Source organism: Vanessa cardui, chromosome 19, assembly GCF_905220365.1.
Source record: "Vanessa cardui chromosome 19, ilVanCard2.1, whole genome shotgun sequence".
In the NCBI taxonomy this organism is placed as follows: domain Eukaryota; kingdom Metazoa; phylum Arthropoda; class Insecta; order Lepidoptera; family Nymphalidae; genus Vanessa; species Vanessa cardui.
Genome location: NC_061141.1, coordinates 862,178 through 879,334, shown reverse-complemented (window position 1 = coordinate 879,334; position 17,157 = coordinate 862,178). Strand labels below are relative to the sequence as shown.

The following is a 17,157-nucleotide window of genomic DNA, read 5'->3' as shown; positions in this document are numbered from 1 at the left end:
TTTCGGGATATTTACCATGTTTTTTATTTTTTGTTCGGTGGAGCTCGATATTTCGACATTGTCTACGAACGTCTTGTTCACCTCCATTGTCTACCTCCTACTACGTTACGTACAAGAAAGGAGGTAGTTCGATACGGACACCTCTAACATTATCAGCATCTACCCGCACACTTCAGTCTCGTGAACAAGACATTCGTAGACAATGTCGAAATATCGAGCTCCACCGAACAAAAATAAAAAACGTGGTAAATATCACGAAATTAATAACTTTAATAAGGGACAGATTATTTCGCCAATGTCACGTGTGATGAAGAAAACACGATTGAGATTGATCGGTTCGGTCGAGATTACATGCTCAAATTATTTTTGAAGGCATAATAGTACTAGACGAATTGGAGACCCATAACCTAAAACAACACAACAATAATAATTACATAAAATAAGGCAACTACTATTAAAATGCATAACAACGATCACAAAATAATTTACAACTTAATCTTATTACGTTACATATTTACATAGAAATTTACAAATGGGACTAAACACAAACATTAACAAACATTCGACGTTAATAAGACGAGAGACTTTAAATATACTATAGACCTTATTTATTTACGACATCATAGTACAAACTTCTAAAATTATCAGTGTTTCTTTACTATATTGTCCATGTGTTATATACAAAAACCTTCTTCTCCAATCACTCTATCTATTAAAAACACCGCATCCTAATCCATTGCGTAGTTTTAAAGATTTAAGCATAAATAGGGATATAGGGACAAAGAAAGCGACTTTGTTTTATACTATGTGTATGTAGTGACCTTTGTAATAGTGTACCCGTGTAAATAATAATTAATTATAATACGAAGTCAAGAATTGATTATAATAAATTTTAAGTTGTTTCACTATTAGTATGTATTATTAAATGATGATATTACAATGTATCAAATATGTGATCTTTTATACAGTATGTGTTTTGTTTTAAATGAATGAAAGCAGTCTTGATATTTGCTTTTCGTTATAATTATATATTTTTTTATAATTTCCCTTCATTTAGATCGAAAATTGACGATTCCAGATGTTAAGAAAGTAGCCCAAGAGCTATATGCCCTGATAAATTACGGTGAACTCCGTCGTAAGCTAACATCTGTGAACGAGAAGACATGCGCCCGGCTGGGTGAGATGGTGCGAGGCGGCAGCATGGCGGTGCGAGCGAGAGGGAAGACGATGAGAGTTCGAACGCCGATGTGCAGGGCTCTGAGACGCCTTAACCAGATAGCTGGTGAGTATTGGCAAACCACAAAATGTATCGGGAAGAGGTTGACACTTTGGGTATCCGGGGGTTTACGTATCTATTTATTACATCTTATTACTTGATGGTAGGGCTTTGTGCAAGCCCGTCTGGATAGGTACCACCCACTCATCAGTCATTCTACCGCCAAATAACAGTACTCAGTATTGTTGTGTTCCGGTTTGAGTGAGTGAGCCAGTGTAACTACAGGCACAAGACATAACATCTTAGTTCCCAAGGTTGGTGGCACATTGACGAAGTAAGGAATAGTTAATATTTCTTACAGCGTCATTGTCTATGGGTGATGGTGACCACTTACCTTCAGGTGGCTCATATGCTCGTCCGCCAACCTATACCATAAAAAAAACGTCTGTAAAGTAAGTAAAGTAAAGTAACAGCCGGTAACATTTCCCACTGCTGAGATAAGGCCTCCTCTTCCAATAAGGAGAGGGTTTGGAACATATTCTACCACACTCTTCCAATGCGGGTTGGTGGAATGCAAATGAGGCAGAATTTTTATTTTATTTATTTAGACACAGGCAGGTTTCCTCACGATGTTTTCCTTCACCGCCGAGCACGAGATGAATTAAAACACAAATTAAGCACGTATGTATATATAATGGTGCTTGTCTGGGTTTGAACCCGAAATCATCGGTTAAGATGCACACGTTCTAACCACTGATCATCTCAGCTCGTTAACCGACTGCTGATCTAGTAATTAGCATATAAGTTTTTTAACTCGAGTTAGCTTAAAGCTCAGGTAGGCAGTTAATAGCATTTTTCGCTGAAGAAATTCTGAGTAACATACTACAACGTAAAATCATTAGTCTTGCGCCTAAGCTTTCTAAAGGAATAGAGAGTGGATGTATACAAAACAATAAAAAGGTTTATTGGAAAAAAATACACCATTTAATTTTTCATGTTTTTTCTAACCGTACACGGTACAATAACACCTGGAATGTGATAGCCGGTTATATATTTACACAGACTATAATAGCAAATTAATAATTCCGATTAAATGATTGTTAATCAAACTACGTTTTAAAATTATAGGAAGCTAAAGATTTTTGTACTGATTTAAAAAAAAGTAATTTTGTTATATAACCTATATAGTCCAAAAACAATACATTATGTATTTTTCTATAAAACAATAGACAATTCGTTTAAATGTGCGTAATTATAAAACTTTTATTCGATACAATTTTATAGCATAATTTTCTTAAGAGCGATTGTTTTACAAAGTAAAGTCATTATTTAAATTGTTATTAGTGATGTTAAGCATTAATTTAATGGATTTTTATACGTAATTGTGAGCAATTTGGTTTGTAATAATTGTAACAAAAATTATTACTTGCCCTGGGTTGTAAAACAATTAAGAGTTCACTCAGTGTGAACGTGTTACACGTTATATTCGCACGAGCTAGCTGAAGTTTCACTAAGCGATGAAATAAAAAAACATTTACGTTCTGTCCCATTGGTCTAGTAGCGAGATTTTCTTGCCGTTTCTTCTCGCTAGAAGCTGCTTTCCGAAACGGTGGTAGAATTTAATTGTTGACGATTCAAAAACGTTTCATTATAAAGTTTGCTTGAATAAAATTGTTTTGATTTGATAGGAAACCGTAGGTCCCGAAGCTCTGAGGTCAAGTGTGTTCTCTGTCTCGGAAAGCACGTATAGTACGACACAAATTAGATGTAGCATCGGAAAATGCAATGGAATGAAAATAAAACCGATTACTGTCGATTTACACAACCAATAGAAGTAGCTCCCTATCGCGCCATTCGATGCTATTCGTCGCTATAGATTCACGCGTCAGAGAAAGCAAGTGCATGTAAATCGACGCGTCAAATTGACGAATATATTAGCTCATATGATATTACAAGTTATTACATTTGTACAAAGACCATATTCGCATGAGAAATAAATATTGATAATTTGGGATGGCGTACTTAATTCGGATGTGAACGGTTTTACGAATTATGCCGATGCGACATCTAAGTTGTGTCGTACTATAAATCCGTTGGACTCTTTCCGGTCGTGACAGATTTCCTATTCCATCTGATTGTGAGAGTACATCATCATAAATCGTTATGCATACATTTTCACATTATAATTTCATGAGTAGCAGGCTGGTCTCTCTTGAAATTGACGGCCGAGAACGAAATCAGCGACGATGATGTTATGCAGTATTATGTCAAACTCGAATCCTCTATCTATATATAATTCTTATTTATTCCAATACAATAACCGTGAGAGCCTTAAAAATATACAAAGAGGAAATAAAAATAAGTCTTAATGAATTAAAACTTTTTTATATGTCAGAAGATAAGCGCTCAAAGACAGGGTTTGGTCGTTCCTTAACCGACCGATTTTTGTGGATTTAACGCCAAAAATGTTTAAGTCTTACATACAGCCGAAATTATTTACAATTTAATACCGAGATCGGGAGTAGGCTGTTTTTATATCGTGAGCACGCAATCGATTAATTATCGACTCCGGGACTGTATCTGGCTCGTGCGCAGAGCGCGCGTGCGGCGCGCGGGTGTGCTCGCGCGCGCGGGTGGTGCTGCGCGCGCGCGACATGTTCTTTAACCAATCGATTCTTGTGGATTTAACGCCAAAAATGTTTAAGTCTTACATACAGCCGAAATTATTTACAATTTAATACCGAGATCGGGAGTAGGCTGTTTTTATATCGTGAGCACGCAATCGATTAATTATCGACTCCGGGACTGTATCTGGCTCGTGCGCAGAGCGCGCGTGCGGCGCGCGGGTGTGCTCGCGCGCGCGGGTGGTGCTGCGCGCGCGCGACATGTTCTTTAACCAATCGATTCTTGTGGATTTAACGCCAAAAATGTTTAAGTCTTACATACAGCCGAAGTTATTTACAATTTAAAACCGGGAGTAGGGTGTTTTTATATCGTGAGCACGCAATCGATTATCGACTCCATCAAAAATGTTTAAGTCTTAAGTACAGCCGAAATTATTTACTTTAATACCGAAATTGGGAGTAGGGTGTTTTTATATCGTGAGCACGCAATCGATTATCGACTCCGGGACTTTTTTTTTTTTTATGGTATAGGTTGGCGGACGAGCATATGGGCCACCTGATGGTAAGTGGTCACCATCACCTATAGACAATGACGCTGTGAGAAATATTAACTATTCCTTACATTGTCACTGCGCCACTAACCTTGGGAACTAAGATGTTATGTCCCTTGTGCCTGTAGTTACACTGGCTCACTTACCCTTCAAACCGGAACACAACAATACTGAGTACTGTTATTTGGCGGTAGAATAACTGATGAGTGGGTGGTACCTACCCAGACGGGCTCGCACAAAGCCCTACCACCAAGTGATACCACTGTATCTGTCTCGTGCGCAGAGCGCGCGTGCGGCGCGCGTGTGTGCTCGCGAGCGCAGGTGGTGCTGCGCGCGCGCGACGCGGCGTCGTGGGCGCGCGTGCAGGGCGCCGCGCACAACCCGCGCGCCGCCGCCGCGCTGCCGCTGCGCACGGCGCTCGCCGCCTTCCTCACCGCGCTCGAGCGCCGCTGGAAGACCGTATCCTTTGCCAACTCCACTCCTATCGGCTACTACTGACGCCCAACAGCATCTGGCCAACAGTAGCAGTAAAGAGTAACAGACAAAAATTTGGCCTTAAACTTTGATAAAAATAGACTTGGTACATATGTATATATATGTATAGGTTAGCCTGGTTTCTAATTTAAAACGTCAATATAGTTTAAACTTATAAAGATGTATCACGTCGAATGTCACCCATATTAAATATTATTTTTAAGTGTTCATTGTTAAGTCGATGGTGTAACTTTTACAATAAATAAAAAAATAAATAAACAAGATTTTTTTTAAAACAGTCGATGTGTATAGTTGTTCTTCAGTTCTTGCATATATTTAAAAACTTAACATAACACAATCAGTCAAACTACAAAAAGTCTCTGTCAGAAAATGGCATCGATACGAAATTGATCGAGGAGCAGAGCAAGGACTCCGAGGACTACCAAGACGTGCCGGGCGATGCTGAGGGAGAGCTTGTGGACCATCTGCAGTTAGAAACCGATAGGATTATTGTAGAAGGTAAGCTGTTTGAGTCAAGTCGCTGATCGTCTAGTTTATACAAGGAAAGTCCAAAAATCTCTATACTTACTTGGGCCTATTGCAATTGGCTTGGCTTGGCCAAAAAATAATACTAAAACAAATTGTAAATCACGATCTTGTTTAGAAATATATATAATGTTGTCTTAAATTTTCGCGATTATTACACATTTAAATAAAACTAGTTATAACGGATTTTAATCGCGTATATTAAATATTTTGGACATCCCGACGTTTCGAGCACTTTACAGCGTTCGTGGTCACGGATAGACTGTAGTCTAGTCGTGTAGTCTCGGGATGTCCAAAATATTTAATATACGCGATTAAAATCCGTTATAACTAGTTTTATTTAAATAGAAATATATAACCTGGAAAACCAAAAGATGCAACCGCGTCAGACTACTTCGAAGTTGCGATGGTTGTATTACATAAAAAGGGGCCCCATTGGGCAATAAATATGTTTTGGAAGATTTAGAATACGTATTTTTCCCTACTACTATATATTTCGTGTTGACACTAATAATTAATTTATAGTAGAGTTTATTAAAAACATTATTGTTATATTGTTTTATGATCTCGCTTTATGTAATCAATATTAGTTAATCAACTACGATATTTTCAGTTAAGACTAACTGCAACATGTGAAAAACTAATTTTAACTTTTCACTTTAGAACAGCGATCGCGCAAAAAGTTAGCCCTACACCTGGGCCCTCGTCCAGGGGCAGAGATACACCTACCGGTCCTCAGTCCGAGCGAACAGCTATCCAGCCAGAAGATCTGTTTCTCTTCGTATCTGGAGAGGATGGGATCGTTGAGGAGGGATAAGGACAGTGGTGGTAAATATGAAAAAAATATATACTTCAATATATTGGTATAATTTTCATGGTCTTAAGTCATAAGCACGAACATTTCCTCAATTGTCATAATCCGATGACACGGTATTTCAATCCAGAATCTACAAAATAGTGAGCAAGAAATTAAAAAGTTTGAGTAAATTTTAATTGGTAAAAAAATAATTTAACGTCAATTTCATTAAATTGTTAGAAATTCATTGTAATTTATTTGGATAAACTTAAGGATAAAAGCATACTAATATATATATAATCGAGAAAATATTACCATATTATGTGTTCAACAGTAAAAATCCGAACACCAAAACGACAAAGAAAGGATAGCACGACAGACAAAGATAAAGAACCTGATAAGAAATTTAAGATAGACGACGCGGAACACACAAAATTAATACACATAGACGAAACAGCAATAGATGGAATCGAACTCATGGCCCACTACAAACACAACCACGAAGACGAAGAAAAACCTAGTACCGAAGATGAGAAAGAGATGAAATCAGAGGAAACAGCCGAGGAGGAAGGAGATAGAGATTTGCCGGAAAGGGACAAAGATATGTCCGAGAGGGAGAAAGACAGTTTTTCGGAAATGGAAGATGATGAAAAGTTTAATAAGAGCGATACGGACAACGAAAGCGATGGACGGACGGACAAAAGTCGAAAGGAACGGAAATTCAAGAATCTAAAGGTATGTCTGTATACCTATACTATATAAACTGTATCATATGCGATTTGGGGGTTACTAATAATATAAGTCATTAAAACTTAGGCCATTGAGAACAAAGAGCTTGAGATACATTACCCCACAAAAGAGTTACTAACTCTATGCAAACGAGTAACAGGAGTAACAAGATTGTGTTTGTTCCGTGTACCAATGTTATCAGAATCACATTTTCTCATAAAATCATTAATATTTTTCCATACACACAAAACGTTACAGAATAGGCACGACATGTGTTGTATATTAATTAATTATCTAACCAATATCCAAACAATATTATTTTCATTTCAGGTAAAATTCCGCATACGACCTAAGAAGCGTGGCGGAAGTATCTACACATTGGTACTTGAAAAGGATTCCGAGGAAGCGAAGACTGAGGAAACCAAGGTCGAGGACTCGAAGGTCGAGGATACTAAAGTGGAGGAAAAGGAGGAGGAGTCCAAGCCGGATATAGACGTGGACATGGCTATCCGCCAGATCAGGAAGGGTTGGAGTGTGCACGACGCCGGCGAACTTACTATAGGAGACTTGTATTTGATGGTAAGCGATCCTCTAATATATAATATATGCTATGTATGTACTTAATGTTATTTTTAATTTTCCATTAGGGGTTGGGCTAATTATCCTTAACACAGGTTATGTTAATAACCCATAAAGGATAATAAGTTTCACTCTTTTTAAAGTGCCAAACCACATGTAAATAGAGTACTTAGCTAGTAGTCATATTTAACAATAGTCATACTTATTTTGTATACTCATATTATATAAGCTTATTTTGTAAAATTTCTTCTTTTGTACCAATAAAATTATTTATTATTATTATAATATTATACATGTGAATGTTTAAATGTATGAATGTTTGTTATTCAATTACGCCAAAACGGATGAATAGGTCTAAATAAAATTTGGCTCAAAGTAGATTACAGTCTAGAATAGCACATAGGTTACTTTTTATCCTAAAAAAAGTGGCGGATGGGTAACTCGTATTCAATAAATTGTAAGTCAGCTTTCGTTATTTAATGAACAGTTAGCTCTTATAATATTTGTTTTATTTTATTGTAATATGGACATAAAACATTTTCTTCTTCTTTATGTCTTATAATGCATTGAGATAAAATATTTCGCGAACACTTTTCAGTAACTAGAAAATCATGATATTGTAATGGCGCGTTGTTCGCGAAAATCGAAACGAATGTATTAGTGTGTTTAAGTGTGAAACATTTTTGAGCACAAACAAAAATTATATAAGTATTCAATCGGTCGTAGTTTTAGACCCTTATAAAAAATATACGAAACTATATTTAAATTTATATTTATTTATTTATTTATTTTATAGGATCACCAACAGAAATGACAATAGTATTACAAATTTTATATAGTTAACAATTGAATACACTTGATAATTGTATTTCTTTTTATAGGTAATCACAGCATGCACTAAATATATTGAACATTAGTAATTATCACAAGATTGTTTCTTTGGATCAATTATATAATTAAATTATTTAATTAATAAAAATTATGAAATTGAATTATTTAACAGTTTTATAACAATATCAATTGTAATCATTTAAATGAACATATTAAATGCAAAATAAATTAAATAAACATTTTTTAAGTTAATTTTGAGTTAATAACAATAATTAATAATTTTAGTTTCAATAATTTATATTGTTTTTTAAGAAACTCAACAAATTTGATTTAAAAATAGCCAAATTATTACAAGTAATATCTAGGTTAGAGATCTTCGAGGAGAGATCGTTATATGTGCGTGCTAGTCTAGCTGGTGGAGAATATTTTCCTAAGTTAGATTTGTATAGCGGTACATGAAATAAGGCACTCGGTTTTCTGGGTAATCTTAAGGGAACATTGAAATTAAGTAATTGCAATATAGCTGGACAATCAATATTGTTGTTCAATATTTTGTGTAGGAATAATAGATCTGACATTATTCTGCGCGACTGTAATGAAGTAATGTTGAATCGTTCAAGTCTTCCTTCATAAGAATTATCGGTTAGATTGCAGTTCGAGCGATACGCAAGATGACGCAATAGTTGTTTTTGTACCCTTTCGATTCTATCACTATGAATTTTGTAGTGAGGATTCCAAATTTGGCTGCAATATTCCAGTTTACTTCTCACTAGACTACTGTAAAGTTTAATGGTAGTAGAGGGCTGCCTGAACTCTTTTGAATTCCTCAATACAAAACCTAATGTCTTTGTTGCTGTGGTAATAATATTATCAATGTGGCTGGTAAATCTTAACTCGCTGTCCAGTACGGCGCCTAAATCACGCATCGCTCGAACTACCGTCAGTTTTTCTGTCTCGATGTAATATTGGCTCTGAACGTAATTTTGTTTTCTTGTAAATCTGATTGAAAAGCATTTCTTGGGATTCAGTGTCATCTGGTTATGGTTACACCATTGTATCAACCTGTTCAGATCTTCCTGTAAAAGTGCGACGTCAAAATTGTTTGTAATTGTTTTAATAATTTTAAGATCATCTGCGAATAGGTAGACTTTTGAGTGCTGAAATATCGAAACAATATCGTTTATAAAGATGTTGAAAAAAGCTGGTCCTAAGACTGAGCCCTGCGGAACACCAGACTTGGCAATGTATGACTGAGAAGAATATCCATCTATCACCACAGTAGAGGATCTACTTTGTAGGTAGGATGAGCACCATTTTAAAATTGTCTCATTTAGTCCAAATTCCCTTAGTTTGCTAACAAGTAATGTGTGGTTTACTTTGTCAAAGGCCTCAGAGAAGTCTGTGTATATAGCATCGACTTGCAGTCGATTATCGACATTGCCAATTAATTCAGTGACATATGAAAAGAGGTTTGTGGCAGTAGATCTACCTGACAAGAAGCCATGCTGTTGCCCATTGATACGTCTTCCTAGTAGCTTAAAGCTTAGTTCATACACTAAACTCTCAAAGACCTTTGACATAGTACATAAAATGGAGATAGGTCTATAATTTACAATATTCTGACGACTTTCACTTTTGTAAATTGGCACTATACGCGCCTCTTTCCACTTTTCGGGGAAAATACCTGAATTCAGGGAATTATTGTATATTAAGGATAACGGAACAGACAATGAGGTTGCGCACTTACGTATAAATAAAGGCGGAATATTGTCTGGACCAGCAGCCTTCGATATGTCAAGTCTTTTTAGTCGTTTCTCAATGTCTCCTTTGGATAATTGAATGTTGCCTATATAAGTTTTGGATATGTTCACTGACGGTAAATCAAAGTTGTTGTTTGAAGTATTATTATTAAATACCGATGAAAAATGATTAGCAAATAAGTCGCATATTTCTTGCCTATTGCATGTCTCATGATTATTCAAAGTCATTTTATTGGGGTAATTCGAACCCTTACGTCGCATATTTTTCAGATGTGTCCAAAAATATTTCGGATGTTGCCCAATAGCTTCTTCAATATGTTAAATGTAATCATAGTAACATTTTTTAATAAGTTTGTCACAGTCTTTCCGCAGGTGTGCAAATTCAATTTTGTCAAGTGGATTGTTATATAATTTAACTTTGTGGTGATATTTATATTTTTGTTTTATTAGTTTGATGACTGTAGGAGTAAACCAGATAGGATAACATTTTGTTCTTTTGCAGGACTTCGGGACGAACTTATCAATCGCTACTTGCAGAATTTCGTAAAACTTAGATATCATTGAATTAACATTATCTAGTGTACCTAAAGTTTGAAGCCAATCAATATTATCAAGATACGTTCTAATAGAATCGTAGTCAGCTTTTTTATAATTGTGTGAAGTTTTAGGCTTGGTTTTAAGAGGAATATTTGTGGGCATTATTTTTAAGACAATTTCTAATGGTGGGTGCAAAGTATCTACATTGCGTATGGGAAATTGACTTTCACTAATGTTCATGGTTATGTTAGTAGTAGTAATATATATTCATATAGATCATAATATTGATATAAATGGGAAGGGTACAGTAAATTTTTACTTATATGTGGTATAAATACATAATAAAATAGTACACAATACACAAATAAGAATAAATATATATAATATAAATATACATATATACACAAATAAATGCATAAAATATATGTAATAAAATAGGAGATATTAACTAAACATGAAATTAACAACAACAATGACTGCTTAGAATAACTAATGCGATAAGTAAAAGTCCTTAACCATACTTTTAAAAACGGCTAATGACTTCTTTAATTCAGTTCGGTTCACGTTCGAAACTGGAACTGGACTACTGGTGGGCCGAACCCACGCCGCCGCTGCCTCAGCCGGCTAAATCCCTCAAGCCCGTTGAGCCCAGCGACAAGAGGCAGGGCAACAAGACTCCAGATAAGGTGGACAGCTCCGTGGAGGATGAGAGGGAGAAGAGGGAGAGCGACACGGACATATTCTCCCCGAAGAACACCTTCAGTCAGGACAGCAACGACGGGCTCTCCGGCGATGAGAGGAAATGTAAGTCGACCTGACTGATTTCGTTCACAGCGGCCAGTCTTAAGAGACCAGCCAACTGTGCAAATCACAGGATCACTTTCATGTTCCAAAGGGACGTCAAATCTGACACGATCAGAAATAGCTCATACGTATGACCTACTGCTTTAAGTGTGTATAAAGAGGCATAAAAGTGTATACTTCCAACTTCATCCATTTTCTGCCCTTATCCCAATTCTACTTAGGGTTCGGCACAGCATGTCTTCTCCTTTCATTTTCCTTGTCGGACGTCATCTCACAAGTAACATTCTTTGTAACCATATCGTCTTTCACACAGTCCATCCATCGTTTTCTTGGTCGTCCTCTACCTCTATATCCATCTACATCCATGCTGAAGACCTTCCTTACAACGTGGTCCTCATAATATTTCCATACCATGACAGCCGGTTTCCACATAGCTTCTCGGACACCGGTGCCACTATCAAACTTTATTTTATGTACTCCTTACTCTATCAACACAACTTGTTTATGGGGAATTTTATAAAAGAACAACGTAATAACTTTTTATCATCTTGACTACATATATATATCTTAAAAATGTGTTCAATCCTAGGTGAGCAGTTATCGTCTCCAGACCACAAGTCGTCGGGGAGCTTAAAGCTCGTGAGTAAGCTTATCAATCGTCCCGCGGCGCCGTCCTCGCCCGCCGGCCTCGCTCTGCTCAGCGATCGGTGAGTTATTTTTCTATAAGCCGCCACTGTTTTATTAAATGCCAAGGTCATATTATATTTTTATTCAAACATTACAGATAGATTGGCAAATGGATGATAAATGAAATCAAATTAAATCAAAATAAACTTTATTCAAGTTGGCTTTTACAAGCACTTTTGAATCGTCATTTTACAATTAAGTGAAGCTATCCCCTGTTCGGAAAGTAGATTCTACCGAGAGGAACTGGCAAGAAATTCAGTAGTTACTCTTTTTTTAACATTTAAAATACAAAGTCATGTTAGTTAAATACAGTTATTTAAATTAATATATACTGCTTGGAAATAATAGGGAATAGGGAGCTACTATCAATAGACATCGGTATTACTAATATATCACGACTTGTTCATAGTTATAACGATGTATATATATAGTATTGCTAGTAGAATTCATGATAAGGTGGGGGGCGTGGTCGGTGTATCTATTCTCAAACTGGCACGCACAAATCTTACGCTGGAATTAGTCAGTTCGCCAACGGAGGCTTTTTTAATGGCATCATTAGATCGACTGGTAAATGGACTACCTGATTCTAGTTGATCACCACTGTCAATAGACATTGGAGCTTTATGAAATGTTAACCTTTTAAGTCCAGGAACTAATTACTTAAAGAGGTTACTTTCCCTCGTGGTCGTAGTTACACTAGCCTTTCAAACTGGAATACACGACAGTAAGTATTACTGAGTACCGGCTAGTGGCCAGGCGCGCCCAGGCCCCAGACGTGTGTGTGTGTGTGTGTGTGCCAGGCCGGTAACAGACGTGTGTGTGTGTGCGCAGGCTGAAGCGGCTGCTGTCGCTGGCCGGCAACGCGCACGTGTCGCCGCGCGCCGCGCACCGCCCGGCAAGTCGCTCTGCTCTCCTTATACGTTACCTGAGATCCAGTCCTAAAACATGCTCATTATTGTGACTGATTACTTGTTTAACAGTATCAAAGTATTTTGCTATTTCTATTCCATAATAATTGATTGCTTAAATTGCTATTAAGAACTTCTATTTGCCTTCGACCTGTTTAGTGTCGATTCTGTGTCTGATTATTTATTTAAAAAAAAACATTATCGTATAATAAAGTGTGAATTAAAGTATAAAAATAAAAAATGTATAAATATATATACAAAAGGCACGTACACTTACAACAGCAAATCTTCTACAATTTTGTTTATTTTTTTTCTTACATTTTTTATGTTGACCCTACCTTTTACAATTAAACTCTTGCAATAAAACAATAATTATCGAAATTATTGACTACGATATCATCATTGTATAAATTTTATTGTTATTATGTATTTCTGTATCTAGAAACAACAGGCATGCAGCTCCCAGATCCCGATGAAGCTGGCAGAGACCAACTCCACGATATTCCGACACCCGACACCCATAGCGCCGCGACCTGACACCGATGTGAATATTGTCTTAAATTTTCGTGATTACACATTGAAATAAAACTGCGTGGTGGAATATGTTTCAAAATACCTTCCTCAAAAGAAAAGAAGGCCATGGTCTAGTAACAGTGGGAAATTTACAAGCTATTAATGTATGTAAAAAATGTAACCCCCCCATTTATCTATAGTAGTTCTTAAAAGTGGGGTTATATGTCAACCTGCATTTCCCCCACCGCTGGGCAGTACGTATATACTGAGTCAGATAGATTTATAAATGGGTACTCACATCGGTATAAAAAATAAAACTAGCTATAACGGATTTGAAACGCGTATATTAAAGACTACCCGTTTAGACAGTCTACCCGTGACCACGAACGCTGTAAAGTGCTCGAAACGTCGGGATGTTAAAAATAATCAATATACGCGATTCAAATCCGTTATAGCTAACTTTTATTTTTTATACCGATGTGAATACCCATTTATATATCTATCTGACTCAATATATACGTACTGCCCAGCGGTGGGGAAAATGAAGGCTGATGTGTAACCCCACTTTTAAGAACTACTATAGATAAATGGGGGGGGGGGTTTACATTTTTTACATACATTAACAGTCTGTAAACTTCCTTTGAGAAAAAATATTTTCGAACATATTCCACCACTGTTCCAATACGGGTTGGTTAAATACATATGTGGCCAAATTTCGATGAAATTAGATTCATATAGATTTCCTAACTATGTTTTCACTGCCGAGCAGGAGATGAATTGTAAACACAAATTAAGCACAAGAATATTCAGCGGTGATTGCCTGGGTTTGCTTGGTTCGATCATCGGTGAACATGCACGAGTTCTAGCCACTGGGCCACCTCTCATCAAATTTCAATAGCATTCTTTCTTTGTAATAATTGCTATAACAGTAATATGTAACGTAAGGATCATCACCAATCCGTATTTGAGCAGTGCGTTGGGATATGTTCCAAATCTTCTCAAACCTAGAGGTGTCCCCTAGTGGGATATTAACAGATTATTTTATATATTAATATATATAAAGAGCAGAGTTGGCCCAGCGGTTAGAACGCGTGCATCTTAACCGATGATTGCGGGTTCAAACCCAGGCAAGCACCGCTGATTCATGTGCTTAATTTGTCTATATAATTCATCTCGTGCTCAGCGGTGAAGGAAAACATCGTGAGGAAACCTGCATGTGACAAATTTCATAGAAATTCTGCCACATGTGTATTCCACCAACCCGCATTGGAACAGCGTGGTGGAATATGTTCCAAACCTTCTCCTCGAAGGGAGAGGAGGCCTTTAGCTCAGCAGTGGGAATTTACAGGCTGTTGTAATTTTTGTTGTTGTTATTTTATATAAACAACTGTTTACCAGAGCCAGCGCCAGATGAGTCTGGATGGTCTGCCCAAGTGGCGGCGGGGCCGGCCGCGCATGTCCGACCGCCGGGTGGTGGTACAGAGGCTGCTACCACTGCTGCCAAAGCTACCGCCGCCCAGCAGTGAGTGGCAACCCTTATACGGGCACATTGTGCACCAAAACATCTTGTGTATCCATACTAATATTATAAGTAGTAATTCGAACACATATACTGCTATATATTATATATATATTATTTTTGTTGTATATTATTTATTATAGTTTATATATTATTTATTATACATTAGTATATATTATTTAATAATAAATAAAAAAAAATAAAAAATTCAATGTGGGCCACGTCTCCCAAGAAGACGACAAAAATGATTTCCAGCGCAGGTCTGCTGATGTTTAGTATAAATATAAAACGCCAAAATGTAATTGAATATAAAATGTAAAAAAAGGCACGGGCATCTGCGAGCCTGTGGATGTTGTATTTTAAATAAAATATATATATATATATTATAAAGAGGAAAACTTTGTTTGTTTGTTTGTAATGAATAGGCTCAAAAACAACTGGACCGATTTTAAAACATCTTTCACCATTCAAAAGCTATATTATCCACGGGTAACATAGGCTATATTTATTGCTAGAAAAGATAAGGTATCCTTACTAAAACTTAATTAACGTAACCCAAGGTGGATAGAAAGTTAAGTCCACCCGTCCGAAGCTGGGACGGCCCGCTAGTCTACACTAATATTATAAAGTGGAAAACTTTGTTTGTTTGGTTGTAATGAATAGGCTAAAAAACTACTGGACCGATTTTAAAAATTCTTTCACCATTCGAAAGCTAAATTAATCCCGCATAACATAGGCTAAATTTTATTTTGAAAAAAAATAGGGTTCCGTAAGATATTTTGGGTTTTTCGGACAAAAAAGGAAAAAATCTACCAAAAAAGTTGATTTTTTGCGTATGATGCCTAAACTGTAAAAGATAGAACTATAAAATGTTCTAACTCCGGTCCTTAGAGGGCATAATGGCCTCCGACCCTAAGAACCTCATCAGATTCGTGGCTGATGTTGGTCTGGCTGAGGTGTTGTGATCACGAATTTGAGTCACAATAGATCCAAGCGCCGGTTTTACTGCAACCGGCGCTTGGATCTATTGTGACTTCTTCAAATGTGACCGTGCCTCAGCAGTAGGGATATTAGAAGACTGATTATGAACCGTTATCTACGCGGGCGAAGCCGCGGGCGACCGCTAGTGTGTATATAAATGTTTCAATAACTGTGACTAATTTGTGTACAGATTTGATTCCAGTCAAAATGGTCTCCAACTCGAACCCAACGCCGCCTCGAATCCTGCCGAAGCCGCCTCCCACTCCGCCATCAGAGTACGCCATACTTTACTTAAAGATACTATAATGAAACGATTGGATTACACGCTTGTATATTTTAATATACATATGGTGTTTTTGTTTGTGATTGTGTATGTATGTAGTTGTATGATGCTGGAGCAAAATAACACAAAATTGTATATTTATCTAAAATAGAAATGTTTATTGTTATTATAATTTAGATATTTCAATTCATTAATATTAGATATTTACATGTCTCGAATCTTTATTTACTACTACTGCTAAACTAAAATAGAAAAATCGAAATTTAAAAGTTTTTTACTTTCAATATTGTAATTTAGTGTAAAATAAATTTCTTGACAAGTGGACTTACAATACAAGGAGTATTGTAAGTCCACTTGTCAAGAAAAGTCTAAGTGCCAGATCACAAATGTTAGGTAGCGCTCATGTGCTTGCACTTTAGTCCATGTACACAATATACATTGTACAAAGTTTACATGTATACAACTACATAGACAGCTGTAAGGCATATTGCGTTCAAGACATATTAAAAATCGTTGTAACTTTTTATATTACATTCCGCAGTCTATCGTTCTACTACGTGCTGAGCGAATCCAACGGGCAGTTCTTCTTCCACGACGGCGACCGTCGGATACCAATCACGCCCCTGCCAGAAAACATTAGCGACCAAGGTAACTTATGCAGATAATTTACACCTTTTTTTCTCGCTGGAAAAACGTATTACGCGCTTCCCCCACGTGATGGAAAGGGGGGGGGGACTCCCCGGAACCCTGGACGCCTTCTCCGCCCAAGTATGGCCGGGTTTACCCACTAAAAAACCAGCGGTACCCTCTCCGTCTGTC

General features: G+C 36.9%; 1 protein-coding gene across 1 annotated transcript in view; it reads left to right on the top strand.

Annotated features, from left to right (window-relative positions):
• LOC124538092 (protein cramped) overlaps positions 1–17,157 on the top strand; it is a 50,581-nt gene that overhangs the window by 30,130 nt on the left and 3,294 nt on the right. Inside the window, exons 5-17 of the mRNA XM_047115096.1 lie at positions 1,079–1,282; positions 4,675–4,850; positions 5,228–5,384; positions 6,075–6,239; positions 6,542–6,942; positions 7,267–7,515; positions 11,198–11,447; positions 12,037–12,154; positions 12,966–13,091; positions 13,502–13,586; positions 14,954–15,077; positions 16,246–16,330; positions 16,880–16,986. Coding sequence (XP_046971052.1) covers positions 1,079–1,282; positions 4,675–4,850; positions 5,228–5,384; positions 6,075–6,239; positions 6,542–6,942; positions 7,267–7,515; positions 11,198–11,447; positions 12,037–12,154; positions 12,966–13,091; positions 13,502–13,586; positions 14,954–15,077; positions 16,246–16,330; positions 16,880–16,986 — 2,247 coding nt within the window. The remainder of the gene's footprint in view (positions 1–1,078; positions 1,283–4,674; positions 4,851–5,227; positions 5,385–6,074; positions 6,240–6,541; positions 6,943–7,266; positions 7,516–11,197; positions 11,448–12,036; positions 12,155–12,965; positions 13,092–13,501; positions 13,587–14,953; positions 15,078–16,245; positions 16,331–16,879; positions 16,987–17,157) is intronic.